The sequence below is a fragment of the Leuresthes tenuis genome, unplaced genomic scaffold, assembly GCF_036924035.1.
Source record: "Leuresthes tenuis unplaced genomic scaffold, fLeuTen1.0.hap1 SCAF_6, whole genome shotgun sequence".
In the NCBI taxonomy this organism is placed as follows: Eukaryota; Metazoa; Chordata; class Actinopteri; order Atheriniformes; family Atherinopsidae; genus Leuresthes; species Leuresthes tenuis.
In genome coordinates this window covers 14,860,550-14,880,249 of record NW_027325360.1, presented here as the reverse complement: position 1 = coordinate 14,880,249, position 19,700 = coordinate 14,860,550, and the positions used below count along the sequence as shown (strand labels likewise).

The 19,700-nt window shown below is 37.7% G+C and overlaps 1 protein-coding gene across 2 annotated transcripts in view; it reads left to right on the top strand.

Annotated features, from left to right (window-relative positions):
* grid2 (glutamate receptor, ionotropic, delta 2) overlaps positions 1-19,700 on the top strand; it is a 456,461-nt gene that overhangs the window by 281,790 nt on the left and 154,971 nt on the right. For both annotated transcript variants that reach the window (XM_072387763.1, XM_072387764.1), the window contains exon 5: positions 12,647-12,700. In XM_072387763.1, the coding sequence (XP_072243864.1) occupies positions 12,647-12,700 (54 nt within the window). The remainder of the gene's footprint in view (positions 1-12,646; positions 12,701-19,700) is intronic.

The following is a 19,700-nucleotide window of genomic DNA, read 5'->3' as shown; positions in this document are numbered from 1 at the left end:
GTAAATTCCGGACTATAAGCTGACACTTTTTTCCCAGGCTTTGAGCACCCTAACCCTAACCCTATCCGTAACCCTAATCCTGCCAATATATGTTTTTTTTCTTTTTTTTTCATGCTGCCAAAAATATTTTGCCTAAAATTAACGAATAGTTCACAGTGGTCCAATGAAATTGTACGATAAATGGAACGCACTTACACTACTAAATTATTGTAAATCGGTCGTTACCCTCAACATGGAAAACAAATGAAGAAATGCATATGATGCAGCTTTTAAACTAAAGGCGATCAATCTGAGATGAGATTGTGAGAATGACAACAAAGAGACTGAAGTGAGTGATGAAGTTCTGAGGCTGTTCAATTCGGACACTGAAGAAGATGACTTTGATGGTTTTAGTGCGCATGAGGAAGATGAAGATAACGATCAATGACTTTTTGATCAATGCATTTTGCCTTGTAGTTTAATTATCTCTTCATACTTCTTTAATTTTTTTTAATGTTTTTCCTCATCTCATGTGTCTTTTTCTGTTCTGGATTTACAGTTTTTCCTCAAACTGGTGGTTAGTGTGTATGTAACACTTTTTTTTCCTTTTAAATATCCCCAAGGGATGATCCATCTTTATTTCTGCCTTAGCTGCAGAACATACAAATGATATATTTGAACACATTTATGAACACTTAAACTTTTCCTTATTATCTAAACAGTCTCTCATCTCTGTAGTCTCAGATACATACATATATATATATATATATATATACATACATATATATATATATATATGTATATGCGTGTGTGTGTGTGTGTGGGTATAACACATCATACAAGCCCTGAGCTAGAGCATGGTTGGAGCGTTTTCTTTGTAAAGAAACAGTGTAACTGAAGTTACTGATAAAATATTTTTGTTTGTTTTCATAGGCATGCCACACTCATTAGGTGTACGACACAGGAAAAGCCCAAAACAGTCCCATTGATAAGATTTTAGCCCAAATTGAGCGAAAGCCAAATTGCATTACCATTTAAATGGCTAACATCACTTAATTTCACTGCAGCAGAGTAACACCCACCCTGCAAGTTTCTCCTCTGTATCTTTGAAAAAGCTTATTATTTCAAGACTGCTATCTTGTTTTCCTAAAAAGTCTCCAGGATCGACCTCAAATTATCGACCTCTTTCTGAACTTGTAATGTAGTTGTCCTAGTTAAAGGAGGCTGATAGTAATTTTTGTATGTTTAGTCCTGTAAAACTTGTCGAAGGTACTTGAAAAATACTAATGAGAGCAAAGTTGTTTGTCAGAACAAAACATGAATACACGATAAAATAATGATAATATTAGTTAAAAGTAAGTTTCAATATGAGTACAAATTCTGCGTCACCAGAGCTGTGCTTAATTTTCAAAAATATACCCGCATAGAACAGTGCTAAAAATGAAAACTAAGTGAAATGATAAACTCTTTCAACAGTAAGATCTCTGTCTTTATAGGGTCTCTAAACACTTTTTTTCTTTTTTTAAGTGAGCTGTATTTGTATCATTATCTAAACATAAAATAAATAGAAAAATAGCTGTGGCAGCATTAGTGTTATTCAGAGAATGCTGGAGATTAAAATAGTAAATAATCAACCACATCCAACCACAACCGCATCGTCTTGCAGTATTTCTGCAGCCATTTCAGGTGGTTTTGTAACACTGTAATGTGAACTCTTTTTTCCATTTTGATCCTGAAAAGAACAAACGAAACAAAATCTGTATCTTTATGAAGATGAATTTGAATTACCTACAACATGCAAAGCTACAGTCAACTCCCAGTGTTACCTGTAAAACATGAGTGCACTGTGGGGTCAACTGCTCTGGCAGAAAACTTTAGCATATGTTTCAGCCTCCAAAGGCCAGGCCAGATGTGTAATTGAAGACCATAGCATCTGCTGTTTTGCACCACATACAGCTGGTTATTCCTTTCATTGCTCATTCAAACCCTAACCCTTTAGGCTGTGACACTAAGATGACCCCTTCTTCCATCCCCACTGGTAACTGCTTAATCTTGTATTAAGAGGTCGTTACGCCACCGCTTCTTAATTCCGTCTGTACAAGAATATGACTTACCGTGACCCAGTGTGCAGGAAATGGGTGTGTTAATAACGCGTCACCTTTGGGTTTTTTTCTGGTTTAATTTTCAATTCTAAGGCAAGTTAATTTGCATAAGTTCTTCCTGACTGTGCTCACAGGATTCTTCAACACCATAAGACTGGGATTGGCTTTTTAACATATGACATGTAATCACTGAACACAAGGCAGTTATTTTCTCTTTATCTGCGGAGATATGTATATGTTCTTCTGTGATATTTTTAAGACAACAATGCAAATAAAAAGCTGCATTAATTGAGGTATTGTTGATTTCTTATAAATCTTATGGTTGGAGCTTTTCCCTGTAGAGAACAGGTACGTTTTCCGAGGTTATCTTTTTTTGAGTGAGCATTTCTGCTGTCTGCCTTATCTTATTCAACTGATCTTGGTTTGTCTGAATCACTGGTTTAGAAAATAAATCACAAAGGTGTCTTATTGTTACACTCTCACTGCACCCTGTGCATTTGTGTAACATTAAACCATGGGTTTTTAGAGTAGGATTCCATAATTCCATGTCCAATATGAGTGTACCTTTATAATAGACAGCATAAAACAATTATAAAAAAAAGATTGACACTTACATTGATACATATCTGATGCGACCTATGTTGTGCCCTCTCTGTAGATCAGTGAGGGCGACTGGTGGCAGGCGTGATATTTTCTGACTGCAGCAGGATAGATGAAAAGAGGTAGCGGAATGATTTTATATTGGCTCAAAGATTAGTCAATTTGGAGAAGCAGGCATTCAGTGGCTTGATCTGCAGTCATACATACACACTCTTAAGTGTGCCTTCCTGCCTAGAGACATGTGCATGAATACATAAACAAAGTTTCTTTTCCCCTATTTGTCATCCATCTTCATCTATTTCATTTTGAATAATGGAGCAGAAAGCTTCAGCACTTCCATCTGGCTTTGTTGTGAGGAATTTCAGCAGATGTAATTTCTTACATATTATGAAATGGATTATTCTCTTAATTCACCTGGGTTGTCTTCTCCTCTCCCCTGTTTTCCTGTGCATTGACTTGACCTCCTATAAATGGGGTCATTAAGATGTTGCTGAGTGTATTTTTGTTGCAGCAGGTGTTGTAAAAAGGGGAGCCTCTAATCTGTTTATAATTTTATAATCCATCCATCCATCATCTACCGCTTATCCGGGGGTCGGGTCGCGGGAGCAGCAGCTTTAACAGAGAAACCCAGACGTCCCTGTCCCCGGCCACTTCCTCCAACTCTTCCGGGGGGACCTCGAGGCGTTCCCAGGTCAGCCGAGAGACATAGTCTCTCCAACGTGTCCTGGGTCTTTTCCGGGGTCTCCTCCCAGTGGGACGTGCCCGGAACACCTCCCCAGGGAGGCGTCCAGGGGGCATCCTAACCAGATGCCCGAGCCACCTCATCTGACTCCTCTCAATGCGGAGGAGCAGCGGTTCTACTCCGAGCCCCTCCCGGATGACTGAGCTTCTCACCCTATCTCTAAGGGAGAGCCCAGACACCCTGTGGAGGAAACCCATTTCAGCCGCTTGTATTCGCGATCTCGTTCTTTCGGTCACTACCCACAACTCGTGACCATAGGTGAGGATGGGAACGTAGATTTACCAGTAAATAGAGAGCTTCGCCTTCTGGCTCAGCTCCTTCTTCACAACGACGGGTCGGTGCAGAGCCCGCAACACCGCAGACGCCGCACCGATCCGCCCGTCAATCTCACGCTCCATTCGTCCCTCACTCGTTAACAAGACCCCGAGATACTTGAACTCCTCCACTTGGGGAAAGATCTCATTCCTGACCCGGAGAGAGCATTCCACCCTCCTCCGGCTGAGAACCATAGTCTCGGATTTGGAGGAGCTGATTCTCATAATTTTATAATGTTTAGGCTTTTAAGGTTATTGTATAAAGATGAATAAACATCATTATTTGAAAATGATGGCCTTTGGTTGGATGTGCACATTATCAATCTTTTTAATTTCCCCCACTGGGGGATGAATAAAGTTTGTTTTTTTCTATTTCTATCAATGGCACCAGCTTTTGAAGTTAATGCATATTTATCATGTGCAATCATATGGTTAATTGTTTTCAAACAGCGTTCATTGCTTGGTTAATATGAGCTTATGAATTTATGAAAATTGTCTGAGCAATAACAGTGATCCCAGTTGTAAATGCACTGGTTAAAGGAGGGGTAATCAGTTATCAATTTCTCATGAACAAATGATTATTAAATTCTCAAGTGTGTTGCACTTTCTAATGTATGTCCGAGCTCAATATTTGAATAATTTTACACGTACTACAATCAGTTAATAATTGGAAATATGAAGAAAAAACTGTGTAAATTTATTCAAAACCCTCTATCCTGAAGGATATTTAATGTGGGTAGACATGGATACTCTTGAATGTAAAATACCTTTTTAATTAAAAAAAAAAAAAGCAGCTAGTCAATCAATTAAGAACATAACATCAGCAAGTTTTGTGCTAACCCGCAGAAGTACACTTTTGTAAACACAACTGTGTACCTTAGACTGTTTGCTCCAGCCATTGATCTGTTCGTATCTAAATGTCAGGTTGAATATTGTCATATTTTCTGGAGGTGGTTGTGTTGTGCATGTGTTATAAATTCTCTCAGTGGATTTGTCAGTGCTCGCATCTGTAATCGGATCAATAAACTGAAATGCCGACATGTGCTCGATGTTGTGTGCTTCTGCCTACACACACACAGACCAGCACCAACATGCCAAGTTTCAGGATGATAGATGTATTGCATGTTGGGCTTGTTACCCTTTGCCATCTCAACATATGCTATGCAAGACCTTTGCTCTTCCAGCATTATATGCTGGGCAGAAAGAAAGCGAGAGAGAGAGAGAGAGAAACTGGCAGACAAATCTCAACTTAAAAGACAAAAGAGTGAAAGAATGCTGTTCTTTTTTTCTGCATGTTTTAATCAGAAAGGAAGATCAATAATGCTGATGGCGTGTGATGGGTTGAGCAGCACGAGACCTTGACGAGACAAGGTTTTGGTGGCTTTTGTTGAGTTTGACAGCTCGCTTTTGGTGTTGGTGTGAATAACAGAGAAATGGGAGTGAGAGATTTCATCAGATGGAATTTTCAAAGAGTCGTTTTATTATTTTTTTCATATTTGTTGAAAAGACCTAGACAATGAATCCAGCACATGCACAGACACAATTCATATTCTTCAGAATCTCTCTCTGCCTCTTTCGCCTGCTTCTCTCTGTGCGTCCAAGTACAAGCACAGCCTTTTTAGACTTTGTGCTGTAGATCATTGGTGTGTGACCACAACTGGATCAAACTAATTAAACAATGCATTGGTTGTAATTTGCAGTCATTAGTTGTTGGAAGGGATCACACAGACCTTTGATACCCATGTGAGTCACTGTAATGTCCAGTGCATCCAGTTTTATTTCACTGAACTCTGTTTCCCAGAAAATTTTGCCTCATCAGTCCCCACCCCCCAAGGATGGGATGACAACAAAGGGCCCTGAGCCGGGAGTCAAACCGGGTCTTTTAAATAGTATTTAAAAACGTCTCTTTTTTCATGTCAGTGTTATTGGCCCCAAAAAGCCCCAAATCGTTTAAGCTGACAGGCAAAAGTGTCATGGCGTTGATGACTTTCCAAGACAACTGACAAAATGCCGTTGATCAAAGTGAAAGTGGTGTTGTAAAATCAATGGCTTTCAGACCTAACTGTGGTCATTTTTAACCCTGCCCTAATATTACTGCCTCAACTCAAAGAGCTGCATCTCTTTGTTGAAATTACAGAGCATAACTTTGTTATTCAACACCAATTGCAAATTGTTATGTTGTTTTCATTCAATTTTCATCTGGAAACCAAAATGCACACTTCAGGTTTTTGAGAAAAATATGTTGTTATGGTACCTTTCCATTTCTGTAAGTTTTTGATGATATTGTACGATGTGAAACACTTAAAAATCTAATTTTATGGTCATTAGGTACAACTAGACACAATAGGGTTTGTCTTTTTTTTTATCATCATTTGTATGCTAGTTTTAATACATTATAATTGATTAATTAATCTCACACAGTTAGTCTTACTTGCTCGCACAGCAGCCTCATCAAAATGTGAGCAATTATCCTATATCACATGCCTGGGTGGCCACATTTTTTTTTTTTTTTAGTTTTTTTAATTTTTTAATTTGTTTATTTTTTTAGATTGAATTTATTGCTTGCCTAAGTTTCACACACTGATGTCTTGACAACAAAACACAGTATTTATGGCGTATTTTGGGTGGTGAGCTCTTGCTTTTGTAAGACTTAATGTGTCTTGTGTGTCTGTGCTTCATGAACACAAGACAAATAAATCATGGTTACTGATATTATCTTTTGACAAAAGGATCCAACGTATGTGTCTATCTCTTCATTTGTGGCAATCTTTTCCCAGTTGTGTTATTACATGCATGTTGAGTGAGTCTATCTCTACATGACCTGGAGTTATCATCTAATCTGCTGACGTGATGATGTGCTATTTGGTTTAGTGCGGAACACCCATTTGTACTTATTCATATTACATGGTAAAAGAAGAACAAACAAGAGGCTTCACATTAGCAGTCTTAACAGCTAGTGTTGTTGCAGAATGTGTGCCTTTTAAAATGCCTTATTAATACGGTTGTGAGTGTGAGCTCGGTGCTCTTCTGCCAGGTATTTTAAACTGTAGAGGAAAGCAATGTCACTCCCCCTCTGCCTGTCATCTCCTTAACTCGCAAGTATGCACAAACACACTTAAACTTGACATCAAGACACACATAATCATAATAATAGACATATGGCACAGTGTGAGAAAAGTATTTGATGGTGACATGTTGCAGTTAAGATGTATCAAGAGGAAAAAGGCTCACTTAATGTGCACTAAATGCTCAGTGCATTAGGGTTGGGGGGGGGTGAAAATGAGAGGAGCAAGTTAGGAGCAAGATTAGGTAAAATCTTGAGCGTGAAGTGATGGTAAAATCTTCTTTTAAACCACAATAACCTTTTATATATATTTTGTAACTGGGGCAGACTATGTATTAAGTGAATGGGTATGATGTAAGTATGATGTCATTAGGGGATTTTATAAGGGGTGCGAAGGACCAAGGGGTAGACTGTGTCTTCCCTGGTTTTCCTATAAACAATTCTCTAGACCTAAGATAATTATTTATTAATTAGGGAAATAGGGGGAAGAGGCATGAATTTGCTAAGGAGCATAAAAGATTGGACTCTTGAGCCATGAAAAAAGGTAATCTGATAAATCAGTGAAGCCGATGAAGTGCTGCATCCATCGTGTGTACTGCACAACTCTGCGGGGTCAGACTTATCGTCTCGGGTTGGCTGATCAGCTGACTGCCTGAAAATATTGAATGACCACGTTTTTCCATCAGTGGGATATTTTCGTCTCTGATCCAAGATTATCCCAGGAAACCAGAATTCATCAGTCTCAAATTTGTGAAAGGGTGGTTCAGGAGCATGTGACATTGTTTTCATAGATGGATTGACCTCAGACCCATTTAGAATCTTAAGGATGAGCTGGAGAAGACATTTGACACTGGTCCCACTCTCCCGTCATCTGTACAAGATATTGGTGGAAAAATTGGCGCAACTCTGCATGGAATAAAATGTTGTCACATTGCATATTCCAACTTTCAGTAGCACAATGGATAAAGACGATACCCGTGACAATTACAGTTATGTAGTACATGAAACATCTCCTTTCCATCAACTTATTCCATTTCATGCATGCTGACCTTCCTCAAATTTCTCAGATATACATTTGTCATCCATCTTACAGTATTCAGGTGGAATGAAAGGTTCGAGGAGATAACAGTAATTATACACCCCCACATCAAGACACCGACACTTTGTCCCTGCATCCTCGTTGGCAGACATGGCGACAATAATTATAGTGATCTGAGAGCACATATTGTTAGACCAGGCCGAGAGCATTGCATTTTATTTTGTGAATGTGACAGGAGAAAGTCAAAGTACTGCAGTGGATAAATAATATAACAGCAGGAATGTGAGGGGATGCAGTGGCAGTAAGTAATTCCTGCATGTGGGTCTCGATGTTTTCCTTTGTGTAACTGTAGGTGTGTGTGTGTGTGTGTGTGTGTGTGTCACAGCTTGTGCTAACATGTTTATAGGCAAAACAAGGATATAGTTAGTTTAGAGGGTGGAATGTTGGCTGTTTACTTGATTTGATAACAAGTAGTGCATGAAATTAAATGGCGCAACTAATTTTTAATTTTGAGCACTTTATTCAATAGCAACGCCCCCTCTCTCTTGTCAGGTTTCCCCCTAATGTGCTTAGGCAATAACTGCTCTGCCATTCATTTTCTTAAGCCATTCCACACAGAAAAACTAATTGTCACATACACATACACATATGAAAGAAAAAACAGAGGCATTCTGAAACTGGATTTTTTTTTTTGTCTCCTTTTCCTTTATAGAAAAGATTTCCAAACATCACAGTTTAGATTTTGCTTGGAGGTGATGAAAGATGAATTCAACACCAGATCATTCAGTTTGATTCAGTTGGATAGTATGGAAGCAGTGACGATGGTTCCATCAGTTTTACTGAAGATTTTTGACAAATGACATAAAATACATTATGTACTCATCTATTACAGTAGATCAAATAAGTTCTGGTCAAATGAGATTTACACAAAGAATAAATATCGATGTAGGTTGAGATTTAAAGGATAGTGAAATTAAATACCTTAAAGACATTGTTACGATTTTTAAAATTAGCTGCTTTTTAAAAGCTATGATCCCTACAAGTACGCTCCAAAAATAACCTTTGTCAAAACGAATGGTGGTGCTTTTCATTATAGGGGAAAAAACCAACCACACATTATCATGAAGGGAAGATAAGGCAGGTGGTATTTGTAATCTACACAAACTGCCTTTACCTAAATTAACTCTTTTAAATCTGAAATATATATTGGAAGATGTGTCCAGAACTATTTTATTAAGTATCACTGGTAATTGACTAAATATGTACCAATGAGCATAGAATGAGAGTGTGTTTTGGATGTTGTCTTTCTAGTTGTCTGAAGGAAGACACTTCATGTGGGTTAATGTACCTACAAACTTAAAACGTAACGCCTTGCTTGTAATTTTTCACTTCATGGTGTAAGAACTTTTATCTGAAAATCATTGTAGAACAAATCAAACATGTACATTTCTAAGAAGATTTTTCGAAACCTTTAAACTTTCTCAGTAATTTCAGTGAAAATTGTACATGTAGTTTTTTTTCTTCTTTCCATCACATAGATTTCAAATACATAGATAGAGAACAGCAGCCTTTCAAACGAATCATCAAGCTACAACAGCAACTGCTTACCAGAACAATTTTCTCTGTGTTGGACTCCTCCAGGAGTGGCAGTTGAAAGAATGTCACTGCAGGATCAAAATGTTGTTTGTCTGTCTCATGGCTACTTGATAGAATTCATGAGAGACTGGTGTGCACAATGGCATGATGTTGCAGAGCTGTCTTAGTTCAATCTGTCTGCTTTCAGAGTTTGAGAAAAGTCTTTCTTGTATTGGCATTGGGTGATTGGATTTGTTCCAGACTGCAGGGTTGATTTTTATATAATCTTCTGACTTCAGTGAGTAAGAACCTGGCAGAAATTAAGCTTTTGTTGAGCTGGTCAGAGATGTCAGAAGGATCTCTTGTGGCCTGAAGGGAATGATGCCCGGGTGACTTCTGCCTACCTCCTATATTGGCAGTGAGTTGTTAACAAGACTAGTTTCAGCAGCAGTAACTGTTGAAGGTGTGCCGGTGTATGTGCATGGATGAGAGAGACAGAGTATATTGAACAGTTTGAAACCCTGAGGAGTCAAGTCTGCTGCTACAAATCTGCTCTTTCGCTAATTAGTTTAAAACATCTGTCCAGACGGATGCCCACTGATGGTCATAATGGGAAAAGTGAAATCCTTTGCATAAAAACAAGCAAAATTTGCATACATACATTTCCATTAATTTACTCAACTTTTTGCATTCACAAATTAACCCCTTCCACCCTGCAGGCCCCTTGTCATAGGACAAGCCCATACATGTTGTAACAAGCAGCTGGTACAATTTTTAAAGGTTAGTAAGCGTGACGTGTTCACTGAAGTGACCCCCTTGTTCCGCTAGAATAGATGTAGCCTTTGCTGTGCCTCTTTTCTGCTGCATCATATTAACTAGACCCGCAGCTGAGAATTGATCACATTTTCAATAAAAGCCCTGATTCACTGTTAAAACAGAGTCTCTCATTCATAGTTGTGATTTAGTAAAGTCAGTGTCAGTTTTTGCTGGGACTTTTTAGTACTCACTGTGGTCTGGTTTTAAGGATAAAGAGTTTTATTGTATTTGATGTTTGGTACAACGAGAGCCAGTGAATTTCATTTGGCATTTATTTGGCCTTACATTTTTGAAGTTGGAATTTATAAGCTTTTAAAAAGTTTTTTTTTTTTCTTCAAAAACTGTTGTACCCAATCTATCATAAATAATCTAAGATCATGATGGGCACCAAGAAAAGATGCCATAGAAAAAAAACAGTCACATAGAAAAACAAAACTCCCTTCCTCAATGGTTGCTGATGCAATGCTTCAGCAAATAGACGTAGAAACGGCATGCAAGTATGGAGAAAATAAAATGAATGACCTCCTGTGTCTTGCTGTGTGGCTCTTTTTTCACCTCCCCATAGAAAAACAAGAGTAAGAAGAAGTATCGGGCAGCAGAAACCTGAACACACAATGAAAAGGAGAAAAAAAGACCCTTTTGCATCTTAATCCTCCATATTTTCCACCCAAGTTAACTACCTTTCAGTGTTGGATCCGTGTTTTCTTTAGAGAGGGTTATATGGCAGCCCTCAGTGTTATAATGGTGAAGTTTTATGTAGACTCTGTGGGAGCTCAAACTACTTTTAACTGTGCTTTGCCGCTCTCGTGGACTCACTCACTTTCATGCTGTTTCTTTTTGCTTACATCTCAAGAGTGTTTCATCACCCATTGTACTATAGTCACCTAGGCAAATATGCCTATTGATATATGAGTGCCACTGCATTTTTACACTCGGATTGGAGGGGGAGAGGCCAGAGAGCAAGTGAACAAAAGGAGCAAGAGCAGTTGGAGGTTGAGAAGTGAGCAATTAAAGCCAAATAACTGGGTATGGGAGGTGTGTCAGGAGCAACGACGAGAGAAGAAAAACTAAGGGCTGGAATATGAAGTAAGACAATGAGAGATGAATGAAGCAAGGAACAGAAACAAGTCATTTTGACAAAAGAAAGTCTAAAGAAGGTGATAATACTGAACCTTTATTCTCGTTAAAAAGTAAATGAATGATAGAAAAACTAAAAGATGACAGGCTTTTACAGCATTCTAGTCTAAAAGGAAAACATGTAATACATAATTACAATTAATGTACAGTTTGTGAGGCTTTGAGCACATTGTGATGTGGACCAATGTTGCTGTTACACGTTCTGGTGTGAGACTGTTGTTAGCAGAGAAAATGGATTATAAAGGATAATGATAGCTTGTTTATTAGAAGAAACAGATCCTATGTATTATACCAAGCCCCCCTCTTGTTTGTAAGTTCCTAATAGCACTCTCCGACATTAATTATGTAGAAATGTATTCTTTGCAGGAATTTGAATAAATCTTTAAGTGGTGCTTTTTTTTAAGTTTCTTATATTTGTATTTTTACATTTAAGCAAACTGAGTTTTACAGAATTAGGTATTAGTTAGACACTGATAATGATGGGAATATTCCACTCAAACAAAAAGTAATAATAATTAAAAATACGGAAAGAGGCAACTACAACCCAAATTTCAGTGTGGATGATGTTGTTAAAATGTAAATACGAACAGATTGCAATGGTTTGAAGATCTCCTAAACCAAAATTGTATTCACAATGGAACATTGAAACATTTTACTATTTGATAGAGAATATGAACTAATCTTGGCACTCATTTGATGGCAGCAACATGTCTCAAAAAGATAAACGTGTGTGTGTGTGTGTGGGAGAGTAAGAGCTTCAGCAGACAGACTAAGGTGCCCTCAGAAGTTTGACTAATATGTGTAAATTGAGAATATCTTTAAAGTCCACATGTAATGGTGTGTGTTTGTGTGAGTGCTCGTTAGTATTCTGTCACACATGAGCAAGCTTTTCTATATTTGCATTTGCTTGAAAAGCTCTCAGATCGATACCTTGAATACCTTTGATGCAAGATTCCTTCACATCAAATATGCCAAGCTTCATACAGAGTTCCAGCCTTTGTAAATTTCCGTAATATTCCTTTTTCTGTCATATACACACTTAAGATGCCATGAATCACATCATCCAAGCCACAGAATGTCTGTTTAATGCAACCAGAATATTTTGTATGTAGAAATGTAGAAAACATATTTCTTGTCTCCTGACTGTTTCCCCTCTCTCTTGACTTTTCGTATATTCAAAGCTTACTTATGGACTGTATGATCCAAACAAAGGTTTATTATTTTCCCCCCATTCAAGGTCCAGTTGTGATGTTTTTTTTTTCTTTGTTTGTTTTGCAGGTGGTGGAGACTAACCTGGTGGCCTTTGATTGTCACTGGATCCTGATTAATGAGGTGGGTGCAATGGGAATGATTTATTGATCCTCAACTGGATGTGTCCTCTGTAATTTTCATGGGAATATTTATGACTTGAAGATGTAGAACCCTTCTTATCTACTCATTCTCTCGGTCTTTTTTTTTCCTTAGGGGGGTGGATGACTTCAAGAAAATGATTTACTCAATTTGTCTTACATTGGTTAATCTGTAAACAAACAAAACTTGATCGATAACAGTTTAGTGTGTTGGTGGGCGCCCATTACCTCTGGCAATACAGATTTTTACATAGCATAAAGAATTTTTGACTCCATTTTCATGCACATAGTTTAGTAGATATAAATGGTGATTAAGCAATACAACCTTAACACAAACACATTTTTTCTGATAACAATTGCAGCATTGGTACCTTTAAATAGATCCAAATTAGCTACCTAAAACTCTTTTGTGCTCACACAACAGGTAGATGATGGTGTTCATGCTTTAAAAAGGTAGTGATTGTTTCCAGGTTGTTGCAGATTTCTTTTCTTAATACCAAGGACAACAGAGCTGTCGGAGGGCAAAAAGCTGACATTATGAAAGACCATGACTATTTCAGTGGCTTCAAGGCAATCTTATCACAACAATCACAGACCAAGGTGTGGCTGAAAAGACACTGAATGAAATGAAAGAATCAGTTAAATTAGTCTAAAGGTTGACATAGATTGTGGAATGACACCACTGCTAGACATGGAGCAACCTTAAGGCTGTTCTGGAGAAAAGCTGGAGTGGTGGTTTCAACCCATAACGCATAGGACACAAGGGTTAAAACGTTTTATACCTCTCACTGGACTAAAAAGCTCCAGTTGGGTTTTTCAGGCAGTTTAAACTGTGGAATAACATTTCAAAGGGCTTTCACCATTACAAAATACTGTATATGATATTTAAATATTCGCAGTCATGTGAAACTCCAAATTCGTTAATCATAATCAACATTACACGAATAAAAATGAATAAACCACAAACTCAAAGATAACATCTAATGTGGTATCTGGAGGGTCTTTGCACATCAGATCAGAACATTGTGACAGGGATCAGAAGTCTTCATTCCCAGATAGAGCTGAACATGCACATGCCTTCATCCAGAGCACAGTTGATATCCTATGGTGAACAGATTTCATTCGTCCAGATAGGTTTTCAGTCGGTGAATCTAAACCTAATCGTGTCTTTTGTCGCTCTAACCATAACCAAGTGTAAAGGTTGGACAACACAGAGTTGGGAACTTGATTCCCAGTCCAAGGTTTAAGGTCACTCTCCCTAAACCTACCTTCTACCTTCTTATTAGCATTTTTGAACATGTAAAAGTTGTCACACTTTCACATAATACAAGAAATAACCATGTTACTATTTTAAAAGGAAAAGCACAGACATGCAATGATTTCACAGCCTTGAAAAATGTTTCAGTTTTACAAGTTGTAAGCCTTTATTGTGTAACTCAGATGTTTTTCGCTGTGGGCCAATATAGTTAAACACATTCTGATGCGAGAGTGCGAGAGCAAAATCAAAAAAAGTATAATACAGTATCAAGGTTTCTCTTACTCCACAAAATGTATAGTTTTTATTCTGTGAGCTTTTCTGATCCAACTCCACAATTGCATATCAGAGTGAGCTTTGGTCATCAGAGACACATTATCAATCCTTCATATTAGCTGGAATTGGTGTTTGATCTCGATTCATAAGCATGATGAGCCACATATGTGGGCGTGGATATTTGTGGAAGTCTTTGTGGTTTTGCACTGCTAGCTCATTCACTGTTTCTTGATAGCTTTGGGCATTACAGTGAACTGACAGAGCACAACAGGGGCTCTATGCCAAAATCTCTTAGACAGACACATACACACATGCACACTCAGAGCGATATACACAAACAGATGTATTGTGGGAAGAGGAAAAACCAACATTTACTGGAGGAATGGGAGCCTAATTTGGTAACAGAAAAATATACTCAGATGCTTTACTGTACTGGTTTTTCTCTTTCTCAGCTTCATATTGAGGTCATAGCCTACACATATAATTATAATATTAATATAATATTATATATGGTGGTTAGCACCATTGCCCCTAAGCAATAGGGTTCCAGGTTCAATTCCCAGCTGGGGCCATTCTGTGTGGAGTTTTCATGTTACCCCTGTGTATGTGTGGGTTCTCTCCAAGTACTCTGGCTTCCTCCCACCTTCCCTTGTTAGGTTGATTGGTGATGTGAAATTGTCCCTATGAGTGAGCGTGCATGGTTGTGTTTGTCTCTATGTGGCCCTGTCCACGAATGAATATCATATCATAATAATTGAAACACATGCATTACATCCATTAATGCTGCTGGGAGAACAAATCATCACGTCAGCCTTGCTATGAGGCAGACAATTCAATTCTGATTGTTTTTTTTTCTGTTTGTAAGATAGATGAGACGTTTCAGTTACATTGTCACAGTTACCTATATGTGCTCAGAAAACGTCTCAGTAATGTTTAAGCATTTTCTTGAATGCAAATCCTTGTAAACAGTGGAAAAAAAGGCAATCCCATAGCTCTGCGCTTCAAGGAATATGGCAGATTTATCAGATGAAAAATGTGAATAAATCTGTTAGAAGCAACAACTGAAAGACCTCTGTCCTTACTTGTCAAAAAGGTAAATTAACCATGCTCTGCATCTGGTATAGCCCACCACATTTAACATTTACAGACTGTACATATCTACTGTATACTGTATATCTAACAGCATGTAGCCTGTAACACAAGATTGGCAATTAAATGTAAAGGTGTTTTGTATTGTTTTTCTGCAGTTTCATACAGACTAAGCACTGGATTCTGATAGGCACAATGAAGATGATGAGATTTTGTAATTTTTGTAATGTTTAAACAAGTGTACTGTATAATCTTTTAGTTTTTTATTCATTTATTCACTCATCACTGAATGAAAGGTTTAACAATAGGAACAAATTCAAGCATTCATTGACTGAACAGGCCACAGTGAAATATATATGTGTATATATATATATATATATATATATATGTGGTTGGCCTTTATTCTCATCACGTAAAGTTGCTCACTAATATTAAGAACTGAAAAAAAAATCAGTCACCCTTCGTAGCCTTCGAAAATAGCTTTAGTAACGGTTCTTTTCAAAACTAAAAATGAAATACACATTGTACATTCTTCTGACATTATTTAGCCTCCACAAAAGATGTGAATGTAATTTTAACTTTTACAGCAACTTTAAAGTACACCTAAACATACATTTGTCCTTCTGCAAAATTAAAAAAAAACAACATAACAAATAAAGTCAAACAAAGAGAAAACGCTTTTGTACACCTTCTGGAAGTGACTTTGATTTTTGCTTTGTACATCACGTGCACAGTTCCACAATAAGCCAAGTAAATACATTTCAGAACATGAGACCTTTAGAGCAGTGAGTCAGTGTGTCCACAGTAGTATGTACAACTTATTGTTGTATTTCAACTACTGAGATAGCTGTTGTGAAAGATTTTAAACCCACAATTCCACACTGTAAAATGTGTAGGATTGTGTAATTCAGCAAGAAATTATATGGAGATCTCAAAACTTTTAACTTTTTACTTTTACCTCATCTTTTTTTCAAGCCAGAACAGTTATCAGGTCTGTTTTCCCCAAATCCGTTTCGACGTTCTCTCAATGTTTTATATCAAGCAATAAAGTAATCCAACAAATATTTTATCAAATATTTTAGAAAACTGGTGAAGGCACACTGGCCGATGGTTGTCCATGTTGGGCTTTTTTGTTTTTTTTTAGATACATTGTATCGATGATATTTGCTTGTTTCATATTATTCTGTAAAAGACACCTCTTTGAAAAGACTGATTACATATAGACCAATCAGTCATAACTCTCTGACTGGCCACCTTATATTGAGTAGGTCCCCTATGTGCTGAGAAATAGCTTGGATCAGTCCGAGTTTTGTGAATTTGGGTTGACCATTTTTTGTATCTGGGGAGTCTTAAGTCAGGTGAACTCCTCAGACTCTTTGCCATGTCCTTTAAGCCCTGCCAAAACAACTGTTTGTTAGGAACACTGAGGTCCTGCGGGACGAGACGACGACTGTAGGAAAGTGCTGTTTGCCTTATTGAGGGGCTGTGCCTGGGTCGCAAAAAGTTTAAGGAGGTTGCAAGCGTCAAAGTAGCATCCATGTGCATGCAAATTCTATGCTGAATTCTATGATGAATGGTTACGGTATTTTGTCATATTAGATGTCTCTCTGTACTAGTTCTTTGGAGAATGGGTATCTGCATTTGTAAGTGGTCTCTTTTCCTATGGATTAATATGGATGAGAGGATACTGTGTGGTTGTCATAACTCAGTTTTATCTACAGCCAACAGTGAGACAGCACCACTGAGAGGGAGTTCACAGCTCATAATTGATCATCCTTCCTTCACCCATCCCCTTCACTCTTTTAAGGAGCAGAGAATGATGAGTATGAGGACAAGAAATGATAAGAGATGCTTACGGCTTTTCCTGCTCCCTGTCACTCTCTTAAGTTTTGAGCTTAAATCCACTATTGACTTCATTTTGAATCTCTTTGCAGACTTTCATTTTCTGTCCCACCATTATTTTGAATCCTCCCTGTTGTCATGCACGCTTGTTGTCGTTTTGTTCATTTTCCTGGAACTTTCTCTTATACAGAAACAAATGCATCATAATGACATGCAATGAAAATGATTTTAGCACAGCACATCATGGGATAATATTCTATAAACACCATGACACTAAAATCATTGGGATTTTCATGCTTTGTATGTATTTGATTAATTAAAGGTTAATGAAAGCTCATTCAAACTGTACAATACATATGTTGGTCATTCATTACACTGAAGTATCTTTAGCCTGAACTCCTCTAATTATTCGGATGATCTGTGCGGAGTACTCGTAGGGGGAATACGCTTTAATAGTTGTGCAAATTTTGTATTTCAGCCTGGTTGCAGACGTGTACTGTACGGCTGCTTTTGTCACTGAGAGGCTTTGCTGCAACTGTTGAAAGTACTTCTTATGTGTGACACCTTTCAAATCCACATCTGCTTCCATGTTCTTCCTTATTTGGTTGTTTTTCTTTTTACATTTTCTTGTTTGTACTTTTTCTTACCTTTATGTTACTTGTTACTGACAGAAACCCAAAATCACGCTAAAAGGGAAATTGTAAGAAACTGCTGAGCATTTGAGTTGTTTTTTTATTCTTCAAACTATATATTTGAACCAAAAAACACATTTAACAAGCACACTATCTCTGAATAGTTTTTTTTTCTATTTGATTTAGGAAAGTTAAATCTCTGTACCCATGCTTTCATTATTGGCAGGTAGACTCATCAGTACTTGTATGATTTTTTTTGTCACTGCCATAGTTGTCAAGTGCCCATTAAAACCTCACAGAGACACAGTTGTTTATGAAATAATGTCCCATCACAAATACAAAAAGGTGCATGGAAAATAATCAAATCATAGCTGCATCAACATGCAGATGGGAGATTTAAGAATTGATCGTTTTCTATATCTCTTGATGAAATAATGTTGACCGTTAGCAGGAGGCACTTTGAAAAGTGTAAGTGAAGTGCTTGGAAAGTGTGTAGGCTACACAATCTGACTGGCACCGTTTGCATTGAAAGCCAGCATATGGCTTTTGGAAACATGAAAAACACGACAAACCACATAACACGTTTCCAGTCAGGGAACAATGAAAATCATCTGACTGTAGTTGCTGCCAACCAGAGCTCTATTGGGCGGAATCACTCGAAGCTTTCACAGAACTTGGAAAGGACAACGCATATTACAAACTCGACTTTGATTGTCAGGACATGTGTTCGTATTTAGTCTCAGAACCAGGGCTTTTGCTATATGTTGGGCGCTTTGGAGCCGAGATAAAACGTCCTATTACACAGACATTTTATTGACCCATAGCCGGAGACCTGGATTCATGTGGTGTGTAACTGTGCACTTTATCACAGATGGCTGGCTGATACCCTCTTATGTCCTCCAAATGGGTTATGGTGTGCAGAATGAGAGGTTATTTTCGTTATTGCACATAATTGGAGGATTATGGTTAGACTTCTTATTTAGAATTCTATTTTTTATTTTCTATTTTTTTAAATAGTTGGTAGAAATGAAGCAGACATCTGTATTAGTTTACTACAACGCACACTATTCTGTTCCTGTGGGTTCTTTGCAGGGCTGGGAAATGTGTTGGCAAATGTACGCTTTCACTTAGCTGGTCAAGTCTTCTATTCTTTCAAAAAGACATTGGAAATTAATTTATTGCACCAAATATAATATAAATTTGCTTTGAAAGTCCCAAGTATTCACATGTTATTTAAAAAAGACTTCTAAATAGGAGAAAGACATGATAATTATTTTATAATCACACCACTGTACTCCAAATTGTAATCGAATGGAATTGTGAGGTGTCTCAAGATTCCCGTACATAAGTACAAATTGATAATATATATGCCACAGTTGAGCTTTCTAGGTGCAAATCAGGAATAACCATACGGTCATGAATAGATGACAAACTACACATTTAAGAGAGGATGATTACAATCTAAAAAGTTAAACCAGGTAAATTATCTAGAAGGTAAATCATTGAAGAGATATCTCGCTGTTTTAGAGGGGTAGTGAGTAGATGGGGTCTTACCTGCTGTAGACAACTGTCAGAGCACTTTTAGTTTGGAGAATCAAAAGCTTTCGGTGGCTAAAGCTAAAAGCTACTCAGAAGAGTCATTTCTAAAACGAAGTGAGAGTTAAATTGCCGATGTTCCCAGTGTCACTTCTACATCAGGCATTTGTTAACACTATCTCAACTTTAGAACGTCCTGTAGCAACATCCTGGTTTGCAACACCCTGTGGTGATTCTGACCATGTCATGCCAACCCAGTCTAGAATAATAATAATTGTTGTCTGAGTTATTTTACATTTTGACCATTTGGCTACTCTTCTCTGCGTAGCTTTTAGCTTTAGCTTGTCCATCAG